At 43.8% G+C, this 23642-nt stretch overlaps 1 protein-coding gene across 1 annotated transcript in view; it reads left to right on the top strand.

Moving 5' to 3' along the window:
- Positions 1–23642, top strand: part of NCKAP5 (NCK associated protein 5) — a 908330-nt gene that overhangs the window by 758250 nt on the left and 126438 nt on the right. The window contains exon 10 of the mRNA XM_054722813.1: positions 3727–3846. Coding sequence (XP_054578788.1) covers positions 3727–3846 — 120 coding nt within the window. The remainder of the gene's footprint in view (positions 1–3726; positions 3847–23642) is intronic.

The raw sequence follows: 23642 nt of genomic DNA, 5'->3' as shown, positions 1-23642 counted from the left end.
GTCCCGGGAGGCAGCGGGACGTTCCTCCTCTCCAAAGCCTGGCTTTGTGCAGTAGCTCGGGTTACAGGGGAGAAGCCGGGCCCCACCAGCAAAAGTTATTTCCTCCAGGTCACGTGGGCCCAGAGCCCAGGCCCCTCACCTCCCAACCAGAGGGATTCGTCTGGGATAGCTTACCGGTGTCATTTCATTTGTACGTGAAAAATAAGATTTACATAGTTTTCATCAATCGTCTAGTGATAATGTCGGTGAATATCCTGCTCCGAAGCAATCCGCATGTTCTTAAATTTACCTCGGCGGGGAGCCAGGTAATGGTTTTGCTCTAAACGCTGGAGCAACTGTTCTGCGCAGGTATGTACAGCAGTGAATCCGCACCTCAATCCCGGGGCAGGCGGAGCAGTCGATGTGCTCATGGTCCAGGGAAGTCATGACTTGGGATTATTAAGGTGCACAGAGGCCTTTGGGATCCGCGTGTCCCACTGCTCGGTTTATTTTGCCCTCACACTCAGCTGGAATTCCTCACTCTCGGTTTCCAGTGGCTGGTGACATACAGGCTGCAAGGAAAACAGGCCTGGCTGTTCTCTTGAACCCAAGACCATTATACTTCCTTACATGAGATTAAATCAAGCCAAATCTTTGGCATTATTTCCCGCTGGTATATTGTGTCTCCTTTTTTATTTCAGAAGACACAACCCTATAGCTTCAATAGGGTCCTCCTGAGGCCTGAGACGCATGTGGGAGTCATGGGAAAAGCAGGCTGCGGGAGAGGACAGGCGGTCCCGTGCTGCTGTGAGCCAGGGCCCCAGACAGCAGTGTCTAACAGAGGAGTCACTTAATTACAATGTTTCCTTAGAAGGGTAGTCTCGTTCCGGCCTCTGTGAGTGACAGGGTACGAACAGCAGCTGGTGTACCCGCCCTAAACGGGCCACGTGCTCCTTTACGGGTTCCCATTGTGGGCCCAGGGGAAGCAGCCGCCCCGCCCGGCTTGCACTGCCGAGGTCAGAGAGATTGTTTTTCTTTCTCTCTTTCCATCGCTCGGTCTGGCTCTGTCTGTACATGTGCACGTGGACACACGTGCATGGTTTGGATTAGTTTCCTGCGATGACAGCTGTCTGGCCTAAGTTACTGTCTGTGGCTTGACTGAAGAGAACAGAAATATTTAAAAGAATGACACAGGCGATTCTTTTACATCTGGGAGTTTTCAGTGCAGCTCACTGGTGTGTATCAGTGGCTGAAAGACCAGGTTCACATCCCAGAAGCCCCCACGTCCCCTCTGCCCTGTGCTGGTCTGGATGAGCCCAGGGACGAACAGTTCTCCAGGTCGATAAATTGTGTTCCTGCTAATGGACTCCTACCACCTTCACCGTAGTGATGGGCACTTGTACAAAACCTCTCTATAGAGTATATTGATTTCTTTATTTCCTTCTTCTTACTTTTATTTTATTTTTTTACCCATCTGAAGGCTCTTCCAAGTTATTCTCAGCTTTGCTGCTAGAAATTGCTGATAGTATCCCTTGCAGGTCTGCTTTCTTCTTGCAAATGCACATTTTGTAAGCTCCTGTCCCCACAGCTTCTCCTGCGAATGAGAACGAGTGTGTTTTTCACCTAACTGGTGCTATAAATATTTATTTACCTCCCAGTCAAGTTTTATTAATTACTTAATTAGCAGTAGTAACAACAATTAGTGTTTGGGAGCAGGACGTGTTCTATACATGCTAAGAACAAGCATTAGCACTAATGAGACAAAGAGGCTGAATTCTAAACAAAGAAAATAAATTTAGCCTTTTAATTCGAACCGTGCCTAGGCCCCCAAAACGGCCTCTGCCAAGTGGCAGGTGTGTTCACGCGCATGTGCACACACACATAGCCCTGCCCCTGCCTTGGATGGCTACCTTCCTAGACCTGGCACCCAGGTGCCTCATCTGAACATGACCTTTCTTTGCTCTGCTCTGCATCTGTAGGCAGCCATCAGTTGCTAGCATCCTGTGCATAAGCTCCACCCATTTACCTAAAAAGGTGAGGAGAGTGGAAGCTGCGCAGTGAGCCACACCTGCGCCTGCTCCTTTGCCCCCTGTAACGATGAACAGCATGGAGATGGTGATGGCTCCTCAGGCAAAGTCCCGAAGGTGGATCTCTCTACCTTCACACTTAGGTTGGCCCAAGGTTGTGGAACAGGCCCACTCACGTCTGTGACTCCTGCTTAGACCCTGGGAGTCAGAGCCATTGGCCAGAGCTCTCTGTTGCTTACGGAGCCTTAGGTGAAGCCTGCAGCTGCCCCGCATCTTAATACGGAGATGGACAAACTAAAAGAGTTGAGAAACTTTAACTCTCTTGATCTAAAGAATAGGATTTGTCATCATCATCCCCTTTAACCAAATAATCACAGAAGTTCATTAAGCTCCGACTACACGTGACGCTGTGCTAGGGGAGAGATTAAGAGTGTAGGAACAATATGCTCGCGCTGTTGTTTATTTGACTCTCTTCTGACACTTGCCTTTTGAGGAATGTGCCATCTAATTGACAAGACAAGTCTAGAGCATGAAAGATAAAACCAGTTCAAAGTAGCATACGCTCAATCTCATGTAAGAGGCAGTACGGGCTCACTGGAGCTCCAAAGGAAGCTGTCTTTGAGGGCCCCGGGTAAGAGTGTCAGAGGGGAGCCAGCTGGAATTGAATTGGCTGTCACTCAGAGCCAGACTTGGCCCGAGAAAGAGGCGGATGAGAGGGGAACGTGGTTGTGGCAGAGGGAAGGCTTTGGAGAACAACAGACAGACCCATATTCTGTGCATGATAAGAACAGAAACTTTTTTTAAAAAAATCATGAAATAGTGAAAGTTAAAGGTCAAAAATGTAGAAAGGAGCCAGCGTTTGAAGAACCTTGAATTGGGTGGTTAGTCTAGTCTCTCTTGAGCCCCATCAAAGAGAGTGCAGACACTTCAGTCCTGTTAGTGTTTGTATGGCACGTCCTTCGGGAGGGAAGGCAGAGCCCTGGTGGGCCCCGGGGAATCCCGAGGTTCCTGTGTCGCTCCCCTCTCGACAGCGGGAAAGGCTGCGGTGGTGTCCGGGCCGTTCCGGGGGCTGCTCCCCAGGATGACAACGTGCAGTTACTCTACTTTCCCAGCCCCAGCACCGAAAGGCCCAGATTTAGAAATCCTCTAGTTCGGAGACTGGGCAAGTTTCCTGTGGCCTTTTTAAGCCCGGGCTTCATTCTGGCTTCACCCACACACTAAATGCATCACCGACTCTATTAGCCGCAGCGCTGAGCATTTCAGCTCTTCCACAAACGGCGGGGAAAGGCTCCATCAAAAGTGATAGTTTCTTTAGTTCATCAAATCTCTATTCACTGCAAAAACATTATTGTCCTTGTGGTTGGTGCTTTATGATTGCTTTTATGGAGACAATGAAAAGGCAAACTATACAGGTGGAAACTTAAATTGACTTTATATCGCTGAGGTTTACCATCTTCAAAAATAGCATGCTAGATTAATGCATTTCTGATTTCAAGGTGCTTTTATAAAAAAAAAAACAATGGTCTTCCCTGCACACAATAATTCTATTAGACAATGGGCTGTGGAAGAAAACACTGTGTGATTTATTTCTGGGGGCTTTGAAGAACAAAAAGATTATTTTTTTACTAATGTGTCTGAAATATCAGATAAAATATGGTTCCAATATGCTAAGGTATGTTTCAGTTATAGACTTTTCTCCCTTTCAATGTGTTTGTTGTAGGATCTAAGGGAGGAATGTGTAAAGTTGAAAACAAGAGTGTTCGATTTGGAACAACAGAACCGAACGTTAAGTATACTGTTCCAGCAGCGACTCAGGCCAGCCTCCGACCTGCTCCTCCAGGTATGTGTTTTTGTGGAAAACAATCTTTGCTACTGAAATGCTATTGACAAGAGGTTACTTATGTTCAAAAGAGTTAATGCTATCTCCATGGGAAAACCATAGTATGTCATTAAAATTAAATGTCTTTCAAATTTCTGACTTTTTAAAGCTACATTTAAAGAAATGCATCAACAAATAATAAATGGTGAAAGGAACAACCAGAAGGAGTCCTCTAGTAAATTAAACAAAATCATGGAATAGAGTCAGGAAATAATTGACTACTTGGGGGACTGGTATTAGTATTCTTATATTTCATAATAAGCAAGGAACAGTTTTAAGTAATGCCTGGGGTTTATTTTTCTCCTCTCTCTCTCTCTCATTCCTCCTCATAATACAAGACTCCCTATATTCCACTTCAGCATTTTACAGGTTCTCTTTGTCTAAATGCTCCCACCAAACTCTTCCGTTGCTTACTTTTATAGCATGTAAAGTCATACAAAGTCAAACTGTTTCTATTACCCAAGGAGAGCTCTCCCTATTCCCACCTATGGCTGGTGGGAGTGGGCTTCTTGCATTGTCACAGGAAAAAGAATTTTATGAGACTCATGGGCAAGGGTGAGATATTGTAGAAAGCTTCATTTCTGTGGAATTAATCCCCTGAGTTTCCAAGGTTCCATTTCCCTTCACCTGCCAAAGAGAAAGTCCAGCTGTGCCTTTAGCAGAGGTAGGATTAAAGCTGTTGCCCAGAGTTCCCATTCCATGTTGGGGAACAATCCAGGCCAGCATCAGGCTAGCTTAGATTGTGTTTCCAGCTGCAGTCCATCAGTCCATTGCATTCGGGGTTTGTGGCCATGGGCCGTGTGACTCCCAGGAATACGGGCAAATACAAGAGAGCAACAAGAGCCAAGAACCAAGAGCCAAGAGAGTGAGCTCATTGTCTGGTGGATTATGTAATCCCAAATTTCCACAGGCTTGCACTGGCCCCACCCCTTCATCACTATGGATGCGTCCATTTTCCCTTTGTTGGATCCTTTCCCCCAGTGATTTGCAGGAAATGGACCTGTGATGCCCTGGGGAGTGTGAAATTGCAGCTTCCTGGTGAAGCTGCCCACATGGCCATGCTTATAATGTCAGGCCTTTCCCAGTGCCAGCACCAAAATGCCCCAAGGGATTTAGAAATCCTCCAGTTCAGAGGCTGGGCAAGTTTCCAGTGGCCTTTTCAAGCCCTCACTTCATTCTGTTTCACCTACACTAAATGCATCACTGACCTTTTGTCCTTTCCTATGCTATATAATAAAAGCCTAATATGCAAATCGACCGAACAGTGGAATGACTGGTCTGCTGGGGGCAGGGCCAGCAAGTGGGTGGCACCAGGTGCCAGTGGGCAGAGGGAAGGGACTGCAATCAGGAACCAGAGGTGACTGGCAGTGGTGGAGGGGCAATCGGGGGGTGGGGCCAGCTGCTCACCGGCCTGCGCATCCCCCAATCGGTCCGCAGGTAGCCTCCTGCAGAGGGAGGCCAGACTGTGGCTTAGGTCCGCTCCCCAGACATCCCCCAAGGGCTCCTTGTCTGCAAGAGGGCACAGCCCGGGCTGAGGGACCCCTTCCCCACCAGTGCATGAATGTTCATGCACAGGCCCTCTAGTTATTAATAACTAGCTAATTAAAAATGTATCAAAACTATCAGCTGATTTGGACAAATTTCTCAAGAATATATTTGACTGCAGGAAGACACATGAATTAGCAAAGGGGCCTGGAGGGCTGATCTTTGCTGTTTGCTATTTTTTTAACCCTATTAATAGGCATATTTGTTCCAACAAGTTCCATAAGCCTTGTTCAGAGCATTCTGAGTCTTGGCTAGCAAAGAGTATGGGGCAATGTACATTAATTTACAAAGAATAACCCCCAGCTGCCTGGTCTAATTGGCTGAGAGAAAGAATAAAGACAGGGGTCTCCTCTAAACTACCCTGTCCAGCACTGTAGACACTATTGAAATTGAAATTAAACTAAAATGAAATTCCTATGTCAAACTAGCCATATTTCAAGTGTTGAAAAGCCACATTTGATCAGTGGCTACCGTATTTGGCAATGTATTTATAGGACATTTCCATCATCTTAGAAAATTCTACAGGACAGCACTTTTTCAGATGATTGAGCCAGTGTTGCTAATTTACCCTCTGAACTTTGGCATAAACATCTTTCCTGGACTCCTCAGGGAAATAAAAAAGAAAGAATTGCAGTTCATTTCAAAGAAAGAAAGATGTTCAGTAAAGCTGAGCATCAAATGTAATTCCCACCCCCCCCCCCAAATTAAAATAAAACACTCTCCGAATTGTAAAATAGATCTCATCTCTTAAATCAATTTCCTCTCTTCTTTATCTGTTAGAGCCTAATTCATAATTTATGGCTCAAAATTGTGTGGAAAAAATCGTTATCTCTTTGGTTTCCTAGTCGGACTACAATAAATGTTGGTCAGAGAATCTTGCATCTGAAAAAACTTGTATTTATTTCTTTTTCTCTCTCATAATCAAGATCCTATATTATAATTATTTTTAACAGCTGTTGCATGTTCATGAATTTTTCTGCTTTTCCTGCTTTAACTTGAAGCTTTTCTGGAACAATGTTTTTTGGACTCCCTGTTTCTGAGTCATGATGGTTTGTTTTGACAGTCAAGACAAGTGCCGTAGATATTTAAGCTTTTTCATTGGCCAGCACAAATTTCTTACATTCATATCCAAATGGCAGGGGAAGGTGTGCATGCTCACAGTAGAACTCAGTGTTTATTCATTGGGTGTTCTCAGCCCACACACTCCGTATTCCTCCCCAAGAAATCCTCACTTCCAGGAGCCATTCTCACGTAAAGGATGGACGTTAATAGTTCTGTGAGGAAGAATGATAGAAAGTGTGGTGCCTGACCTTTCATACCATACAGCTCACAGTCATAGACAACGTTGCTGGCTTTGTGGGTGGTCTGTTCAGTATTTGACTCATGACTCTTTATTTTCTGGTGGCACAAATACATATGGAGCACTGGCTAAGAGAAAAGCAGCCAGAGCTTGCTTTGTGCCTATGAAAGCTCTGTCATTACCCGTTGAATGGAATTATGAATAAATGACACAAATTTATTCTACCAGTTGGGGAGCTATTTTGCATACCCCAAAGAGAATGTGATGCCTCCACCTCTCCTTCTGTATTTTCCTGCTTAATGTGGATGCTTCGGAATTGTGCTGCATGCAGACCAGCCCAGTCTGCCTGGGGGTGTGGCTGGTGGATGCGGCAAATTCACCACTGTGCCTGGTTCCAAATATTGTAGACCATGTATCTCCTGTCCACAGACTGAAGAGGCTTCTAAGTCATTTTCTGCAAATGTTAGACAACTGAATTAGTGGTCACCTGCTGTATACAACTTAATGGTCCTCCATAATCTGACATAGCCGCCTACAGAGAAACATAGACAGAAGATGGTGAACGAAACCATTGTGAGTTTAGTAGATACATTGTAAATGGTGGAAAAGAAAATAATTTATAAGAAGCAACATATTTTTTTTTTGTCCCTAAAAAATACAGAAAAAGAGATTGCATCGATATTATTAGGCAACTCTTGTAGGAAGAACAAAAAGGAATAGTTCTAAAGATTAGTTGACAGATTCTGGGAAACTTTCAAAGGGAACCCACCAGGTCCATGAGGGGAAACAAAAAGAGCCTAACCTGAAAATTAAAATCCTGAGAATGGCAATAAGCTTCTCGGTTGATTCCAGAATGATATCTCTGGACTGTGTGTAATAACAAATCTGATTAAGAGGGTCCTTTATATGGAAATCAACAATTTAAGCTAAATTCTAAAGAATAGAGAAGCCAGAATCACAAAGGAAATCTAAAAGTAATATCTTAATGGAACTAGAGTCTCTCACTACATTTATTTGAACCTACTGGCCAGATGAACCAATACTCACCACTTCCTCTTATCTATACTAATAAAAGAGTAATATGCTAATTAGTCTGGGAGACCTTCCAGGAGACCTTTCGGATGTTCTTCTGGACAAAGCCATGGTGGCAGGACCGAGGTAGAGGTGGTGAGGGGCCAAGAGGGGAGGGCAGGGGAGGGCAGTTGTGGGTGACCAGGCTGGTAGGGGGTGCTGTTGGGGGTGATCAGGCCAGTGGCAGGGAGGGATAGTTGGGGGTGAGCAGGCCAGCAGGGGGGGCCAGTTTGGGGCAAGCAGGCTGTCAGTGGGGGTCAGTTGGGCGTGATCAGGCCAGCGGGGGTGGGGGGGAGTTGGGGGTGAGCAGGCCGGCAAGGGGGCAGGTGGGGGCGAGCAGGCAAGCAAGGGAGGCAGTTGTGGACGAGCAGGCTGGTAGGGGGAAGATAGGGGGTGATCAGGCCGGCAGGGGGGGCAGTTGGGGGTGAGCAGGTTGGCATGGGGGGCAGTTGGGGGCAAGCAGGCCAGCATGCAGAGTGGTTAGGGGCAATTAAGCAGGCAGGCAGGTGAGCGGTTAGGAGCCAGCAGTCCCAGATTATGAGAGGGATGTCCCAGATTGGAGAGGGTGCAAGCTGGGCTGAGGGACACCTGCCCCCCTGTGCACAAATTTCTTGCACCAGGCCACTAGTAAATCATATAATTGTGTGGGTTTTTCAGATGTAAGTGTACTTACTTCTCTTACAAGTTGAGTTGAATGTTCACTGTGAATGAATTGTATTTGTAACTCAGTATGTTTATGCCAGTAGTACATGTCATAGTAATTACGTATTTTTAACTACTATATAAATCAATGAAATATGATGTGAAAAGAACTATTCCTATAAAACAAAGTTGAGTGCTTCAAAAGTAGCTAGGAAGGCAAGTCACTAAAAATAAATGTTCATGATCAAATGAAATATACTAGTAGGTGTCTAATGATAAAACAGTATGGGAAACAGGAAATACTGTGTTACATATAGAGGTATTCTGCATGCAAATTGCCTCCCAGGTGCCTTTAAATTCTTGTCCCACTGTTAATAAAAAAAAAAAATAATAATAATAAAAACTAGAAATCATACACAATGCTTTAAGCATGTGTTTGATGAAAAACAACAACAAAAAAAACCCACACAATTATTGGAGGACTCTAATATTAGGATCCTTAAGCAAAGAAGCATATTTGTCCTTACCAAATGCTATTTAACAAATGCATTGTGCTTATCACATATCAGATACTATTCTATAATCTCTACAGTGTTCGCCCATGTAATCTCCATTAAGATTCTATGAGGTAGAAACTATCGCTGTACGCATTTTACAATGGGGACATGGGCACAGGGAAGCTAAGTCACCAGCTGGTAATTGACAGAAAGGGGATTTAAATCCATGGTCAGGCTCAAGTTCTTCCCTTTACCTCCTTTCTGCATGCCTTCAGCATGAAACACGGATGGACGGGGGGACATTTTTCTGATTCCGCACTGACATTTTGATTAACTGGCCCACCTGTGCTCGAGTCGGATCAGAGGGCTTCTGCAGCACAGGTGTAATAAGGAGCCTGCCATTTTCACACAGGTCTGAAAGGCTCTTGATTTGTGGCACCCAAGAACGTCCCCTCCTGTGTGTTCTGCTTTTGTCTTGTTTTGGAGACCTGTGTTATCATTACCTTGATAGGACATCATTTTCGTACTTTCTGCCTTACTCACTTTTCTCTTTTTCTTTTTATCTGATATATCAAAGAGTCCTAGTACCCATATCCTTAGGCCAAGATAAAAAGAAAACAATGTTATAATGTAGATTATTCACACAAACCGTTGAAAATCTGACAGCTTAGAACCAAAGTGTAAAAACTTGCTGTCACTTCTTAGCGTGCTGGCTTTTTGTTTGCTGGTGTTTTGTTTCATGTTATTGTAGAGGAGATGAGAGGATTTGAAAAGTCTACTGGTGCTTCTGGTTATTTTTCCCTACACCCAGTCTTTATTTCCAGAGTACAAATCTGTCTTATTTGGCCACATGACACTCCCCTTTCCACCTGTCCTCAAGCACCAGTCCTGCCGCCACCTCTCAGGGGCCCCCCAGGTCAGCGAGGTTCCCCCTTAACTTTCCCCTGCGAAGCTCCCGTGTAACTTATGGCCCATGCCACATAATCAAGCAGCTCCTGGTCCAGTATGGAATCATGGAACCGTCATCTCTCCTGGTGGGGATCATGCAGGGCAAGCCGGGCACTAGAGATTTCATGTTACCTTTTCATTTCACCTGCATAGTCATCGTCTTGAGGGCAAGACTGTGAATGGGGTTTTGACCTTTCACAGATGTGACCACTGTTCATAACACATATTCAGTGTCTACTTGTTGATGGCTTAGTACTTACATGCTTGCATTTTTTAATTTAATTTTCTGTGTTGGGGGATATTTTCTTTTCTTTTTGTTTGACTTCGTATGCAACAATCTCATTACCTTCATGCTTTTTCTTTCAGTTTGGAGGTATAATTGACATGCAACATTGTGTATGTTTAAGGTGTACTACATAATGATTTGTACATATATTGATCACCACAATAAGTTTAATTAACATTCAGCACCTCACATAGTTATAATTTTTTTTCTTGTGATGAAAGCTTTTATGATCTATTCTCTTAGATTTCAAATATACAGCATGATATTGTTAACTATAGTCACCATGTTGTATATTATATCTCCAGAACTAATCTACACTAATAAAAGAGAAACATTTAAATTGACTGTACCACCGCTATGCCCACAAGTCACACCCACCAGCCAATCAGGAGCGAGTATGCAAATTAACCCAACTAAGATGGCAGCGGCCATGGAGCTGGAGCAAGCAGGAGGCTTGGGTTGCCCCGGCGATGGAGGAAGCCAAGCTTCCCACCCTGCCCTGGCTGGCCCTGGCCTCTGCTCAAGGCTACAAAGTTTCAATTATAGAATATAAATAAATCCGAGATACTTGCTTCCCACTGGCCCTGGCCTCCACTCAAGGAGGTGCTGAAAAAAAAAAAAAAGAAAAAAAGGAGGGTCTGGGAGCTTGCGTCGCTGGGGGGTGATCAGGCCAGGATGGGATGGCAGTTGTGGGTGATCAGGCTGGTGGGGGGCGGGGCTGTTGGGGGTAAGCAGACCAGCAGGGGGGCCAGTTGGGGGTGAGCAGGCCGTCAGTGGGGGTCAGTTGGAGGTGATCAGGACAGCAGGGGGGAGGGGCAGTTTGGAGTGAGCAGGCCAGCAGGGGGACAGTTGGGGGCGAGCAGGCCAGTAGGGAGGGAAAGTGGGGGCGAGCAGGCCAGCAGGGGGGGCAGTTGGGGGTGAGCAGGCTGGCACGGGGGTCAGTTGGGGGCGAGCAGGCTGGCGGCAAGGGGCAGTTGGGAGCGAGCAGGCCGGCAAGCAGAGTGGTTAGGGGCAATCAGGCAGGCAGGTAGGTGAGCAGCTGGAGCCAGCAGTCCTGGATTGTGAGAGGGATGTCCATCTGCCGGTTTAGGCCCAATCCCTGTAAACCGGCAGTAGGACATCCTTCCAGGGATCCCAGATTGAAGAGAGTGCAGGCTGGGCTGAAGAACACCTGCCCCTGTGCACGAATTTTGTGCACCGGGCCACTAGTTTATGTTATTAATGGAAGTTGGTACCTTCGATCAACTTTGTCAGTTTCCCTGACCCCACCATCAGATGCCTCTGGCTACCACCAATCTATTCTCTGCTTCTAGGAGTTCGTTTTGTGTAGATTCTACATATAAGTGAGATCATACAATAATCATGTTCCTCTGACTTATTCTACTTAGCATTATATATACAGTATATTACAATTTTTTTTTGTCCTTTCACCCATTTTTGGATTGTTTCCATGTCCTGGCTATCTACACTAATAAAAGAGAAACATGCAAATTGACCGTACCTTCGCTATGCCCACAGCCAATCAGAGTGAGTATGCAAATTAACAAACAAAGATGGCGGTTAATTTGCATATGCAGGCACTGAGCGGCCTGGGTCCCAGAAATATCCTCCAGACCCAGGCCGCTCTAAGCCTGTAGGCCCGCACTTAGGTCCTGAGTGGCAGGGGTCCCAGAATGCCCCCTGGCCACTCGGAGCCTATGGGTGCAGGCGCCAAGTGGCTGGGGGCAGGGCGGGAACATCCCCGCGTCACCATAGCGACGCGGGGATGTTCCCGCCCTGCCACCAGCCGTTTGGGAATGCTCCAGCACCAAGAGGCTGTTTGGGTCCACGCCCCCAGCCCGGCATCCACGATGGGGGCCTGGCTGCTGGCCTCTGGAGTGTGTGGAGACCCCGGTGGCCACTGCTGCATGCGGCCCAGGGGTCCCTGCATGCCCCCCAGCCTGGCGCCCATGGTCAGGGCTCATGCAGGAGGCAACCAATCAAAGTGTCCCTCTCACTTTGATGTTTCTCTCTCTCTTTCCCTTTCTCTTCCACATTCTCTAAAAATCAATGAAAACATATCCTCAGGTGAGGATTAAAAAAAAAAAAAGAAATGTCATATCCTATGAAAGATACATCTTGAAAATGCCTAAAGAAAGTTGTCATTTTTTCACAGTGAAGGGACTAGAGTCTGTGTTGATGAAAACACCTTGGTGGCTGCAGTGTCTGACAGTGGCTGCAGCAGCGGGGTAATGGGGCTGGTGCCTTCCCTTGATCAGCCCGGTCACCTGAAATCCCTTGAGGGGTCCCACATTGGAGAGGGTGCAGGCTGGGCTGAGGGACACCCCCTGCCCCGTGCACGAATTTCGTGCACCGGGCCTCTAGTCCTATATAATAAAGATCTAATATGCTAATTGGACCAAACAGCCAAACGACCATCCAGACGACCTTCCAGATGAAGTTGGGGCTGTGAGGACTTCCCGTGGCTGTAGGGGCTGCCAGGGGCTGTGAGGGGCTGCGAGGGCCAAGCCCCTTGCATGAATTTCATTGTAAATAATGCTGCAATAAATATGGAGGTACAGAAGATATCTCTTCTTTGAGGTAGTCATTTTATTTTATTTCCAAGTGGAATTGCTGGATCATAGTAGTTCTATTGTAGGTTTTTGAGGGACCTCCATACATGTGTTCCACAGTGGTTGCACCAATTACATTCACACCTGCTGTGCAGGAGGGTTTCTTTTCTCCACATCATCTCTAACACACATCTATTGTAATTTTTATGATAGCTATTTTAACAGGTGTGAGGTGATGTTTCATTGTGGTTTTGATTTGAATTTCCGTGATGATTAGTGATGTTGAGCATCTTTTCATATGTCTGTTGGCCATCTGTATGTCCTCTTTGAAGAAATGTCTATTCAGGTTGTCTGACTATTTTTCAATTGGATTGTTTTTTGATATTGAATTGAATGAATTTCTTACATGTTTTGGATATTCATACCTTATCAGATATGTGGTCTCATTCAGTAGGTTGCCTTTTTAAAAATATATATATTTTTATTAATTTCAGAGAGGAATGGAGAGGGAGAAAGATAGAAACATCAATGATGAGAGAGAATCATTGATCAGCTGCCTCCTGCATGCCCCAAACTGGGGATGGAGACCACACCCCAGGCTTGCGCTCTAACCTGGAATGAAACTGCAACCTCCTGGTTCATAGGTCAATGCTCAACCACTGAGCCATGCCAGTTGGGCAGGTTACCTTTTATTTTGTTGATGGTTCCCTTAGCTGTGCAGATGACTTTTAGTCTTATGTATTCTCTGTGGTTCATTTTTTTAATATGTTGCTTGTGCCTTAGGTATCATACCCATGACAATGATTTTTTTCTCTATTTATTCTAGGAGTTGCATGTTTTCAGGTTTTATGTTTAAGTCTTCAAGCCATTTTGAGTTAATTCTTATGAGTGGTGTGAAATAGTGGTTTAGTTTCATTCTTTTACATGTGAATATACAATTTTCCAAACATCATTTATTGAAGAGACTGTCTTTTCTCCATTCAGTATTCTAGTCCAATATTAGTTGACCATATGTGTTTGTGTTTATTTCTGCGCTCTTGATTCTATTCCAATAGTCAATGTGTTTGTTTTTATGCCAATACCTTACTGTTTTGATTACTATAGCCTTGTAATATAGTTTGAAATAAAGAAGTATGATGCCTCCAGATTTGTTCTTTCTCAGGATTGCTTTGACTATTCAAGGTATTTTGTGGTTGTAAATAAATTTTAGGGTTGTTTTCTAATTCAGTAAAATATGTTATCAATAAAGATTGCATTGAGTCTATAGATTGATTTGGGTGGCGTGAACATTTTAACATTAACTCTTTCACTTCATGAACATATCTTTCCATTTATCTGTGTCAGCTTCAGTTTCTTTCATCAGTGTCTTATAGTTTTCAGCGTAAAAATCTTTTACCTCCTTGGTTACAATTATTCAAATTACTTTACTATTTTATTATTCTATTATAAATGGGGTTGTTTATTTTCTTTTCAGATTATTTGTCAGTGTATGGAAATGCTAGTTATATTTTTATGTTGGTTTTGTATCCTGAAACTGTACTGAATTTATGATTAGATCAAACAGTCTATGGTGAAGTGCTTAGGATTTCTATATATATTAAATTATGTCATTTACTCGTTTCTTTCAAAATTGGATTCAATTTTTTTTTTCTTGCCTAATTGCTCTAGCTAGAACTTTTAGTACTATGTTGAATAGAAGTAGTCTTGTTCCCGATCTTAGAAGAAAAGCTTTTATCTTTTCACCATTGAGTATGATGTTACCTGTGGGCTTATCATATATGGCCTTCATTATGTTGAGGTATAGTTCTTCTATACACAATTTTTAAGAGTTTTATAATAAATATGTACATTTTATCAAATGCTTTTTCTACATCTTTTGAGATGACTATATGATTTTTATCTTTTACTAGAGGCCCAGTGCACGAAATTTGTTCACAGTGGGGGGTAGGGAGGGGGTCCCTCAGCCAGACCTATGCCCTTGGGGGATGTCTGACTGCCAGTTTAGGGGATCAGGCCTAAACCAGCAGTTGGACAGTCCTCTCACAATCCTGAATGCTGCATGCACCAGTGACCATACTTTTCATACAGGTGAAAGGCATCTTGCTATTGTATGGGTAGCTACATTTTTTTGCCCTGATTATAAAGAGTAGTACATAACATGATCCTTCTGAGGCAGTAGTACCATTTTTCCCATCTTATGAGTGGAAAAACTGAAGCAGGGAGAAGTTAAGTAATTGGCTTTGTCATGCAGTTATACTAGTAAGTGTCAGAATCAGGGCTGATCACAAAATGTGCAAGCCAGAGTCCATGCATATCAGCACTACATCATCGTGTTTTTTCAGTGTTAGAGTAGCCTTGCCAGGTTTTAATTTTTAAATATAGGGTAGGGTCCCTAGGCCTGACTGGCAATCAAGGCCAATCTGTGGGGTGACTGGTGGGCAGGGTGATTGGGGGGCCCCCCCGCTGGCACCTGCCTTGCCTGGTGGCCTGGCACCACCTGCTGGCCAGCCCCACCCCCCAATCACCGCCCACCCCCTGATTGCTGCCTCTGGTTGCCTCTCTCTGGTGGTGGGGGGGGAAGGGGGGGTAGATGCTCAATGCAGGAGTTGTTCAAATCCACTTTCCATATAGATTCTCTGATCATTATTGAGAGTGGGGTATTAATGTCTCTTGCGTTGAGCATCTGCCCCCTGGTGGTCAGTGCACATCATAGTGACCAGTTGTTCCACAGTTTTGTCAATTTGCATATTAGGGTTATATTATATAGGATTCTGTTATTGTAATGTACCACATTTACTGGTTTGTGAATGTTAAACCATCCTTTCATATCAGGGATGAATTCCAATTGATCATAATGTATGAGCCTTTTTATGGTGCTGTTGAAGTCAGCATGCTAGTAATTTGTTTAATTTTTTTGCATTTATATTTATTAGGGATATTGGACTGTGGTGTTCTTTTTTTTTTTTTTTTTTTTTGTGCCCATATCTGCCTGTGTGTCAGGGTAATGCTGGCCTAATAAAATGAATTTGGGAATATTTCTTCCTATTCAAATTTTTGGAAGAGTTTGAGAATATGGGCATTAACTTTTCTTTAAACTTTTAGTAAAAGTCACCATTGAAACCACCTGGTCCTGGGCTTTTCTTTGTTGGAAGGCTTAGGATTACTAATTCAATATCTTTACTTGTTATTGGTCTGTTCAAATTCTCTATATCTTCATAATTCAGTTTTGGGAGGTTCCATGTTTCTAGGAATTTTTCCATTTCTTCTAGTTTGTCCAATTTGTTGGTATATAATTGTTCATAGTAGTCTCTTATGAGCCTTTGTATTTCTGTGGTATCAGTTGTAATGTCTCCTCTTTTACTTATCATTTTATTTATTTGGGTCCTCTCAATTTTTTCTTGGTTAGTCTAGCTAAAGGTTTGTCATTTTGCTTATCTTTGCAAAGAAGCAACTCTTTAGTTTTGTTAAACTTTCTGTTGTTTTCTTGATATGCATTTTGTTTATTTCTGCTCTGATTTTTATGCTTGGCCTACTTTAATCTGCATTTTTTATTTTTATTCTAAATCCTTGAGGTGTCTTGTTAGTTTATTTAAGCTCTTTCTTTTTTTGTGATGTAAATACTTATCTGTATAAACTTCCCTTTTAGAACTGCTTTTGCTATGTCTCATAAGTTTGGGTATGTTGTTTTTTAAATTTTCATTTGTTTCAAGATATATTTTTATTTCTCTTTGATTTTTTTTTTTATTGATCCATTGGTAGTTCAGGAGTGCATTATTTAATTTTCATGTATTTGTGAATTTTCCAGTTTGCCTCCTGTTATTGATTTCTACTTTCATATTATTGTAGTCAGGCAAAAAAAAGTACTTGGTATGGTTTTAGTGTTCTTAAATTTGAAAAAACTTATTTTGTGGCCTAACATATGCTCTATCCTAAAAAATATTCTATGTGTATTTGAGGAAAATGTGTATTGTTGGATGAGATAGTCTGTATGTGTCTGTTAGGTCTATCTGGTTTATAGTGTTGTTCAAATTCACTTTCCATATAGATTCTTTGTCTGATCATTATTGTGAGTGGGGTATTAATGTCTCCAACTATTATTGTATTGCTATTTATTTCTCCTGTTTCTTCTATTACTATTTGATTTTAAGTGCCCCAATGTTGGGTGCATAAATATTTACATTTGTCATATATTCTTGATAGATTGACCCTTTATCATTATGTAATGACCTTCTTTGTCTCTTGGTCATTTTTAGCTTAAAGTCTCTTTTGTCTGCTATAAGTGTAGCTACCCATTTGCTTAAAATGTCTTTTTTTATCCCTTTACTCTCAGTCTGTGAGTCTTTAAAGCTAATGTGAGTGTCTTTTAAGCAGCACAGCATTAGATTATTTAAAATACATCCAGCCATTCTGTGTCTTTGGTTTGAAGAATTTAATCTATTTATATTTAACATAATTATTGGTAGGTGAGGACTTATGCCATTGTGCTCATTGTTTTCTGGTTGGTTGTAGATCCTTTATTCTTTGCCTCTTATCTTACAGTTTTCTTTTGTGATTTGATGACATTTTGTAGCAGTATGTTTACTTGTTTATCGTAATTTTTTGAGTAACTACTACAGACTTTTCCTATGTGGTTACTATGAGGCTTTCATTTCTCATATTTATAACATCCTTGTCGGAGCACAGCTCCTTCTCTGCTAGGGGTTGTATCCCCGCAATGCCCACAGTGGATTAAGACATGAGAAGTTGTAGGCATATAAAAGAGACGTTATTGCAGACCAAGTAGCCATTGCTAACAAGGAGCCATCAGACAAAACAGTTCTTCAAAGTAGCCCCACAAAGCAGCCTCACGCTGGCTGGTCAGTAACACATCTTTATACCAATTCAGACAAAGGAGGCTTCTTGTCGAATAGTGACATCAGTATTTGGGTTATAGGAAGGTACGCCTGCACAGTGCATACAGTAAAACTGCTGTGTCATTGCCTTTGCACATGTGTCTGGCAAACTGGCCTTGAACATCCAGTGTACTCTTATTAGGGTTCCCATAATCCTATTTTAAGATGACAACTTTACTTAAGTAGCATATATAAACTTCACATTTTTTGTCTCCTTCCTCACATTTTAGGTTATTGATATTATAATTTTTATAAAAATTTATAAAAGTAATATATTTTATACTGTGTATTCAATAACAAATTCTTATAATTATAGTTTTTTAATACTTTAAAGTTAAACTAGAATTGTAAGTGAACCACCATTATAATATTAGAGAATCTAACTTTGACTCTGTATTTACTATTACCAATGAGTTTTATATGTACACTTATATGTTTTTATGATATTAATAAGCATTTTTTATTCCATATAGAAGAATGCCCTATAGTATTTCTTATAAAGCAGGTCTAGTGGTAATGAACTCCCTTAGCTTTTGTCTGTTCAGGAATGTCAATCTCTCCTCATTTCTGGTATTCCCGGTTGTGCATTTAAACAAAACTTTAAAAAGTCTTCCCGTCTTTATACATTTATTTCAGCAGAGACAATTCTTCACCATAATGTATATTATTTCTTTTTATTGTGTATCACAGGTCCCATAGGCTTTCTTTACTCTTTCTCATTCTTTTTTTCTTTTTGCTCCAAAGACTGGATAACGTCAAATGACCTGTCTTCTAATTCACTGACTCATTCTTCTGCTTGGTCAAGTCTAATGTGAAGTTCTCTGTTGAATTCTTCAGTTTAGTCACTGTATTCTTCAGGTCTAGGATTTCTGTTGAATGTTTTTTTCTTGTTGTTGTTGTTGAACTTCTCATTTTATTCTAATTTTACTTAGTTGCCTGTTTATGTATTCTTGTAGTTATCTAAACTTCTTTAAGAGTATTTATTATTCAGACTTCTTGGTCAGACAGTTGTCTATTTCTTTAGGGTCAGTTATTGAGCTTTTTTAGTTTCTTTAATAGTTTTGATAATCATGTTCACCTAATTCTTCATGATCCTTCATTCTTTGTGCTGCTGTCTGCACATTTGAGTAAGCAGCTTCTTCTTCTGGACATTACATATTCACTCCACAGAGGCCGTCCTCCTCCAGTAGCTCAGCTGGAGGCTCTGGACCACTCGCCTGGAAGCATCGTTGGGCAAGTGGAACTTGCTATTGTGGTCTCTGTCTGGGCAAGGTCATTGTCTGAGATCTGTGTTTGGGGGGTGCTACCAGTTGGGAACAGCTAGATAGGACTCCTGGCTTGGTTCCTCGCCCAAGCAGAGCAGTAGGAAGGGCTTCACAGGTGCCCAGATTGACTGGTCAGTCTTCCTAGTCAGGCGCCATACTCAGCCATTGGATGAGACTGCAAATTTGCTTCCTTCTCTGGGCAGGGCCATAGAGCAGGCTCCATAGCCAAGACGGCTCCCTGCCTGGGGACCAGAATCAGGCACAGCTGTCCACTGAGCTCGATGTTCAGACAAGAAGCCAAGACCACTGACTGAACTCTGTAGATGGGCAGAGCCACCAGCTAGATTCTTTGCTTGCAGCTATAGAGTGGGCCACACAGCCTCCTGGGTGCTCTGGTCAGGAGAGATAGAGCTACACTCACCAGTAGATAGGGCCAGGATCCCATTTCCCTGCCCAGCCGGTGCAACAGAGCAGGCCTCAAGGCCAGAAAAGCTTGCTGGCTGGGGACCTGAATCAGGCAGAACTGTGCACTGAGTTTCCTGGTCCATGTGGCCACCAACTGGGCTCTGTAGATGGACAGAGTGTTGGGGCTGACCAGCAGACCCTGAGCAATGGATGAATGGATTACTCCAACACAATGTTTGCTGTGAAAGAGAGGGCTAAGGGACTGGCTAAAAGAACTAAACAGCCTCCATAGCCTGCCTCGTTAGGCTTTCATTGTAACAGCAGTTTGAGATAAAGTTTATCTTGTAGATACAATCAGTAGGATAAGTAATCTTGGGAGGGCACATGTGTTTGCAGTGCCCTTTAAGCAAGGATACCTAAAGATTAAGTATAAGGATTCCAATAAACACCCAGGGAGGGGTCAGCACCTGCACAGACTTGTTTGGAAAGGTCAGGAAAAATTGGGGGCACTGCCTTTGGCACTCCCCTAAGTCAGAATTCCGATAAACAAGGTGGGAAGCCTTCAGCACACTCCCCTTTTCTCGGAATGGCCCCCTTAAAAACTTTCCAACCAAGTCTCATGCTTCCCCATAGACAGGCCTGTTGGCCAGGTTCTCTGATCAAGAGCAGCTATAAGCTACACAGCTTTCTGGATACTCAGACTAGGTAGGTTTCCGAGTCAGGTGCAGCTAGGCATTATTCCAACAGTAGGTGGAGATACAGATTTGTTTCCTGGCCCATGCAGGGAGGCAGACTTGTGCCAAAACACAACATGGCTCATTCTCTGGGGACCCAAATCAGGTGGAACTGTGCATCAAGTAACCTGGGCAGATGGAGTCACCAGCTTGGCTCTGTAGACGGGACAGCCATTGCCTGGAACCTCTACTCCGGTGCTGCTGGAAGGAGAAACCTGGTCTGCCCAGATCCAGATTCCAGTTGCTGCCCCCTTCTCTCTCCCAATGTGATGGCCAATATCAAGCCCCACAGAGTCTCCCTGCAGTCCCCATGGCACAGGACCCACGTGGACCTCCTAGGAAGGGACCTGCAGTGCTGGAGAAGCTGGGTGTCTGCCTTGGGCTCTTTTCCCCACTAGAGAAACCATAGGCCCTGTGGGCCCTCTTATTGTGGCACTGAGCCACCCTGAGGAAGGGGTGACGGGTCAGTGTTGCTGTTCCTGTTACCCTCCTAATGTCCTCCTTCCCCGTCTCAGTGATCCCATCCCACGTCCTGGGATTTTCCCAGTGGGGTCTTATTTATGGGTGGTTGCCAGTTGGTCTTTTTATGAGGGGGACTGAAATCGGAAATGACCTGGGTCACCATCTTAACGATGACACCATTAAGGGAAATATTTCTTATTGCAGTAAGATTATAATCTTCAGTTGAAGACCATGCCTTTTTCTGTCCACTTATGTGTATTTTTTTAATCAATCCCCTGTCCTACGTGCCCAATTCATATTTTAATTCTTTTTACTTACTCTGAAAAGCAGATCTTAGCCATGTACACTCTTTGCCACCTTAGAGCTTGCCATTTCATAATGAACACAGCCACATAGAACTACCTAGAACTGATCAATTAAACAACCAACAGGAAGGCGTCTTCTTTAGGGTACGTGGTTATTCAGATAAATTGGAAAATATCAACCATATTCAACATCTTTAAGTGCATATATTTTGCTTTTTAAAAGGTCTACACCTCTGCCTTTGGGGTATTTTCAAAATATATACAGTTGGAGTGAGATGAAAAGAAAAAATCATTAAGAGTTCACTGAAATATCTGGCAAGCAATAAGGGAAGAGCAGGTGAGAGTGTGAGGATCGGGTGAGGGGGCAATGCTTTGGGTTCTAGTGATGGAAACTTTTCCTTCTGATTGATCAGTGCCTCCCTGGAGCCACAAGCTAAGGAGTCGAGAGAAGAGCCAACAAAATGCACCCCTGTTTAGGGCAGCTCCCTGACTCCCCACACTGCTAGGATGTAGGTTTGCCTTAAAGTTTCTGAAATGGATGAGCTTGACCCTGGGCTGCTATGTGCCAGCCGTGGAGGTGGCCCCAGCCGTGCCCTGCAGACCTGGTGTCTCATTCAGAAGGACCGCAGAGCAGCAGGAGGAACAGGGAGTGATGTCTCAGTGTGCTGAGTGACACCAGGCCAGGAGGGCGGGCCCCTCTCCTCCCACCCCCCCCCCCCGCAGTGCTGTGCCATCCTGCAGGATCACGCACCTGTCCCACATGGGAACATATGGGGAATGTGCAGCAGGGATCCTCGCTCCTGCAATGAGCACCAGAAAGGACAGTAACCTGTCTGTGGCACAGGAAGTAGCCTCTCTCAGAGGGCGGGGCACATTCTGAAAGGTCACAGGACTCCTGCAGGGCAGGGCTTTCAATGATGAGATGCCCTGCTTGAGGCTGGTTTGGGATCAAGTGAGAGCAGAAAAGGTGTGAAAGAATCTCCAGGGTTATGGCAAGTCAAGGTTTCCCCTCCATAGTGTACCCTCCACGGCCTCCTTTTTCTTTGTTGATTGACACAAATCCTGTACTCTTGCCAAGCAGGAATGCCTTCACTCACAGAGCATGGCCTGGCTTTTCCTTTATTCCATTCTGTATGGTGTTTCTCGGTTCAGAATGGACTCCACTCCCACCACCCCCCACCCCCGCCCCCGCCCCGCCACTCCTCTTCATGCAGTTAACACGTTTGGAGCACTGGGATTCAGTGGTGAATGCATTTCCACAGAAGCTGCGGTTTGCAACTGCCCTGGAGGACAGAGGGATGTGCTCCTGAGATGCTGTAGGGGCAGCGTGGGGAGGGCCAGCCATGCTGGGTCAGGAGGTTGGGGAAGGGCTAACAGAGGAACTAAGGCCTCAGTGTGAGTCTAGGCAAGTTAATAGGAGTTTAGCAGGCAGGCAGGGGGAGAATCAATGCAAGGCAGAAGAAGCAGCCTGTGCAGAGATGCAGAGGCACGAGAAAGCCTCTCTACCCCTTCCAGTCCTATTTCTAAATCCATATGCTTTGAAAGTTCTGCCAGAGTAAAAATACTGTCCTCAGCCTCCTACCACACCGTGCTCCCTGGGTCTCAGCCTGCATTGTGTGTCACTTAGCAAGTGTGCTAGTTCTGCTTTCATGCCTGCTTCTCCTTCCTTCCCAACGCAATTAAGGATGGTTTCTCTTTCTTCCTTTCTTTATTTCTTTATTATTTTTTTGAGTATTTTATTTATTTTTTTTTTCACTTTTATATTTATTTATTTATTTATTTATTTATTTATTTATTTTAATTTCTTTATTGATTAAGGTATCACATATTTGTCCTCGTCCCCCCATTTCCATCCCACCCCCCTCCCCACACATGCCCCCACCCCCCTGTTGTCCTTAACTGCTGGTTGGGCTCATATGTCTGCACACAAGTCCTTTGGTTGATCTCTCCCTTTATCCCCACCCTTCCCTCCCCTCCCCCCGAGGCCTGACAGTCTGACCCATGCCTCCTTGTTTCTGGGTCTGTTCTTGTTCATCAGTCTATGTTGTTCATTATTTCCCCTAGATGAGTGAGATCAGGTGCTATTAGAAATACCCTTATAAGAACCGAAAATGAGACAAGCAATAATGGTTATGGTGACAGGCAAATGAATCGGTCTGTAGTGAGTTTCTTTCTGGGCCAACAGTTCTTTTGAGACCCAATTTCAATGTCCAACAGTTCCTTATGTGTACATGTCAGCACTGACATTTCAGTTCTGGATGGTGGACAACTGGTGGTAATGCAGGTCCGACTCTGTCTGGTTTGGTCCTGGGCAATCTGCAGTGATGCACAGCTGCTAACTGCTAGTATGGGAAGGCCACATCAGCGTCTTCTGTCTCTGGACTGCTTCTCTTCTGTCTTCATGGCTGGAGTAGTCCTGTCGATTCTTCTCTTGCTAGAATCCACATGGTCTCGGAGTTGTTTTCTGAAAATATACAAACATATTCTCGACCAAAAGTTAATAAAGGAATATTTTCTATAAATATTTCTTTATTATTTTTGCAAGACCCAGGCTCACCAGTCCATGCATCATGATGAAATGCTGTGTTAAGTTGTGCTTCCTATCAGCATTATTATCGAGGGCACACGTGGTCTGTTTGAGGTCAGGGTGTGGTTCCCATTCTTCACTTGCTTGCTTTGGCTTTTATTCTCATAGGGACAAGGGCCTTGCTTATTGACCTTTGCGTCTTCCAGTACAGAAGTGGAACAAATGTGAGCCTCGGTAAATGTCGAGTGAATTAATGGTGGAGTGAACCTCCGGGACGTGTAGAGAGCTTGCCAACAGAGGGCGTGGAAGGACATGGCTCCAGAAGG

This window comes from Eptesicus fuscus, chromosome 11 (assembly GCF_027574615.1).
Source record: "Eptesicus fuscus isolate TK198812 chromosome 11, DD_ASM_mEF_20220401, whole genome shotgun sequence".
Classification (NCBI taxonomy): Eukaryota; Metazoa; Chordata; class Mammalia; order Chiroptera; family Vespertilionidae; genus Eptesicus; species Eptesicus fuscus.
The sequence above is the reverse complement of the archived record's forward strand: the minus strand, read 5'-3'. Positions and strand labels throughout refer to the sequence as shown.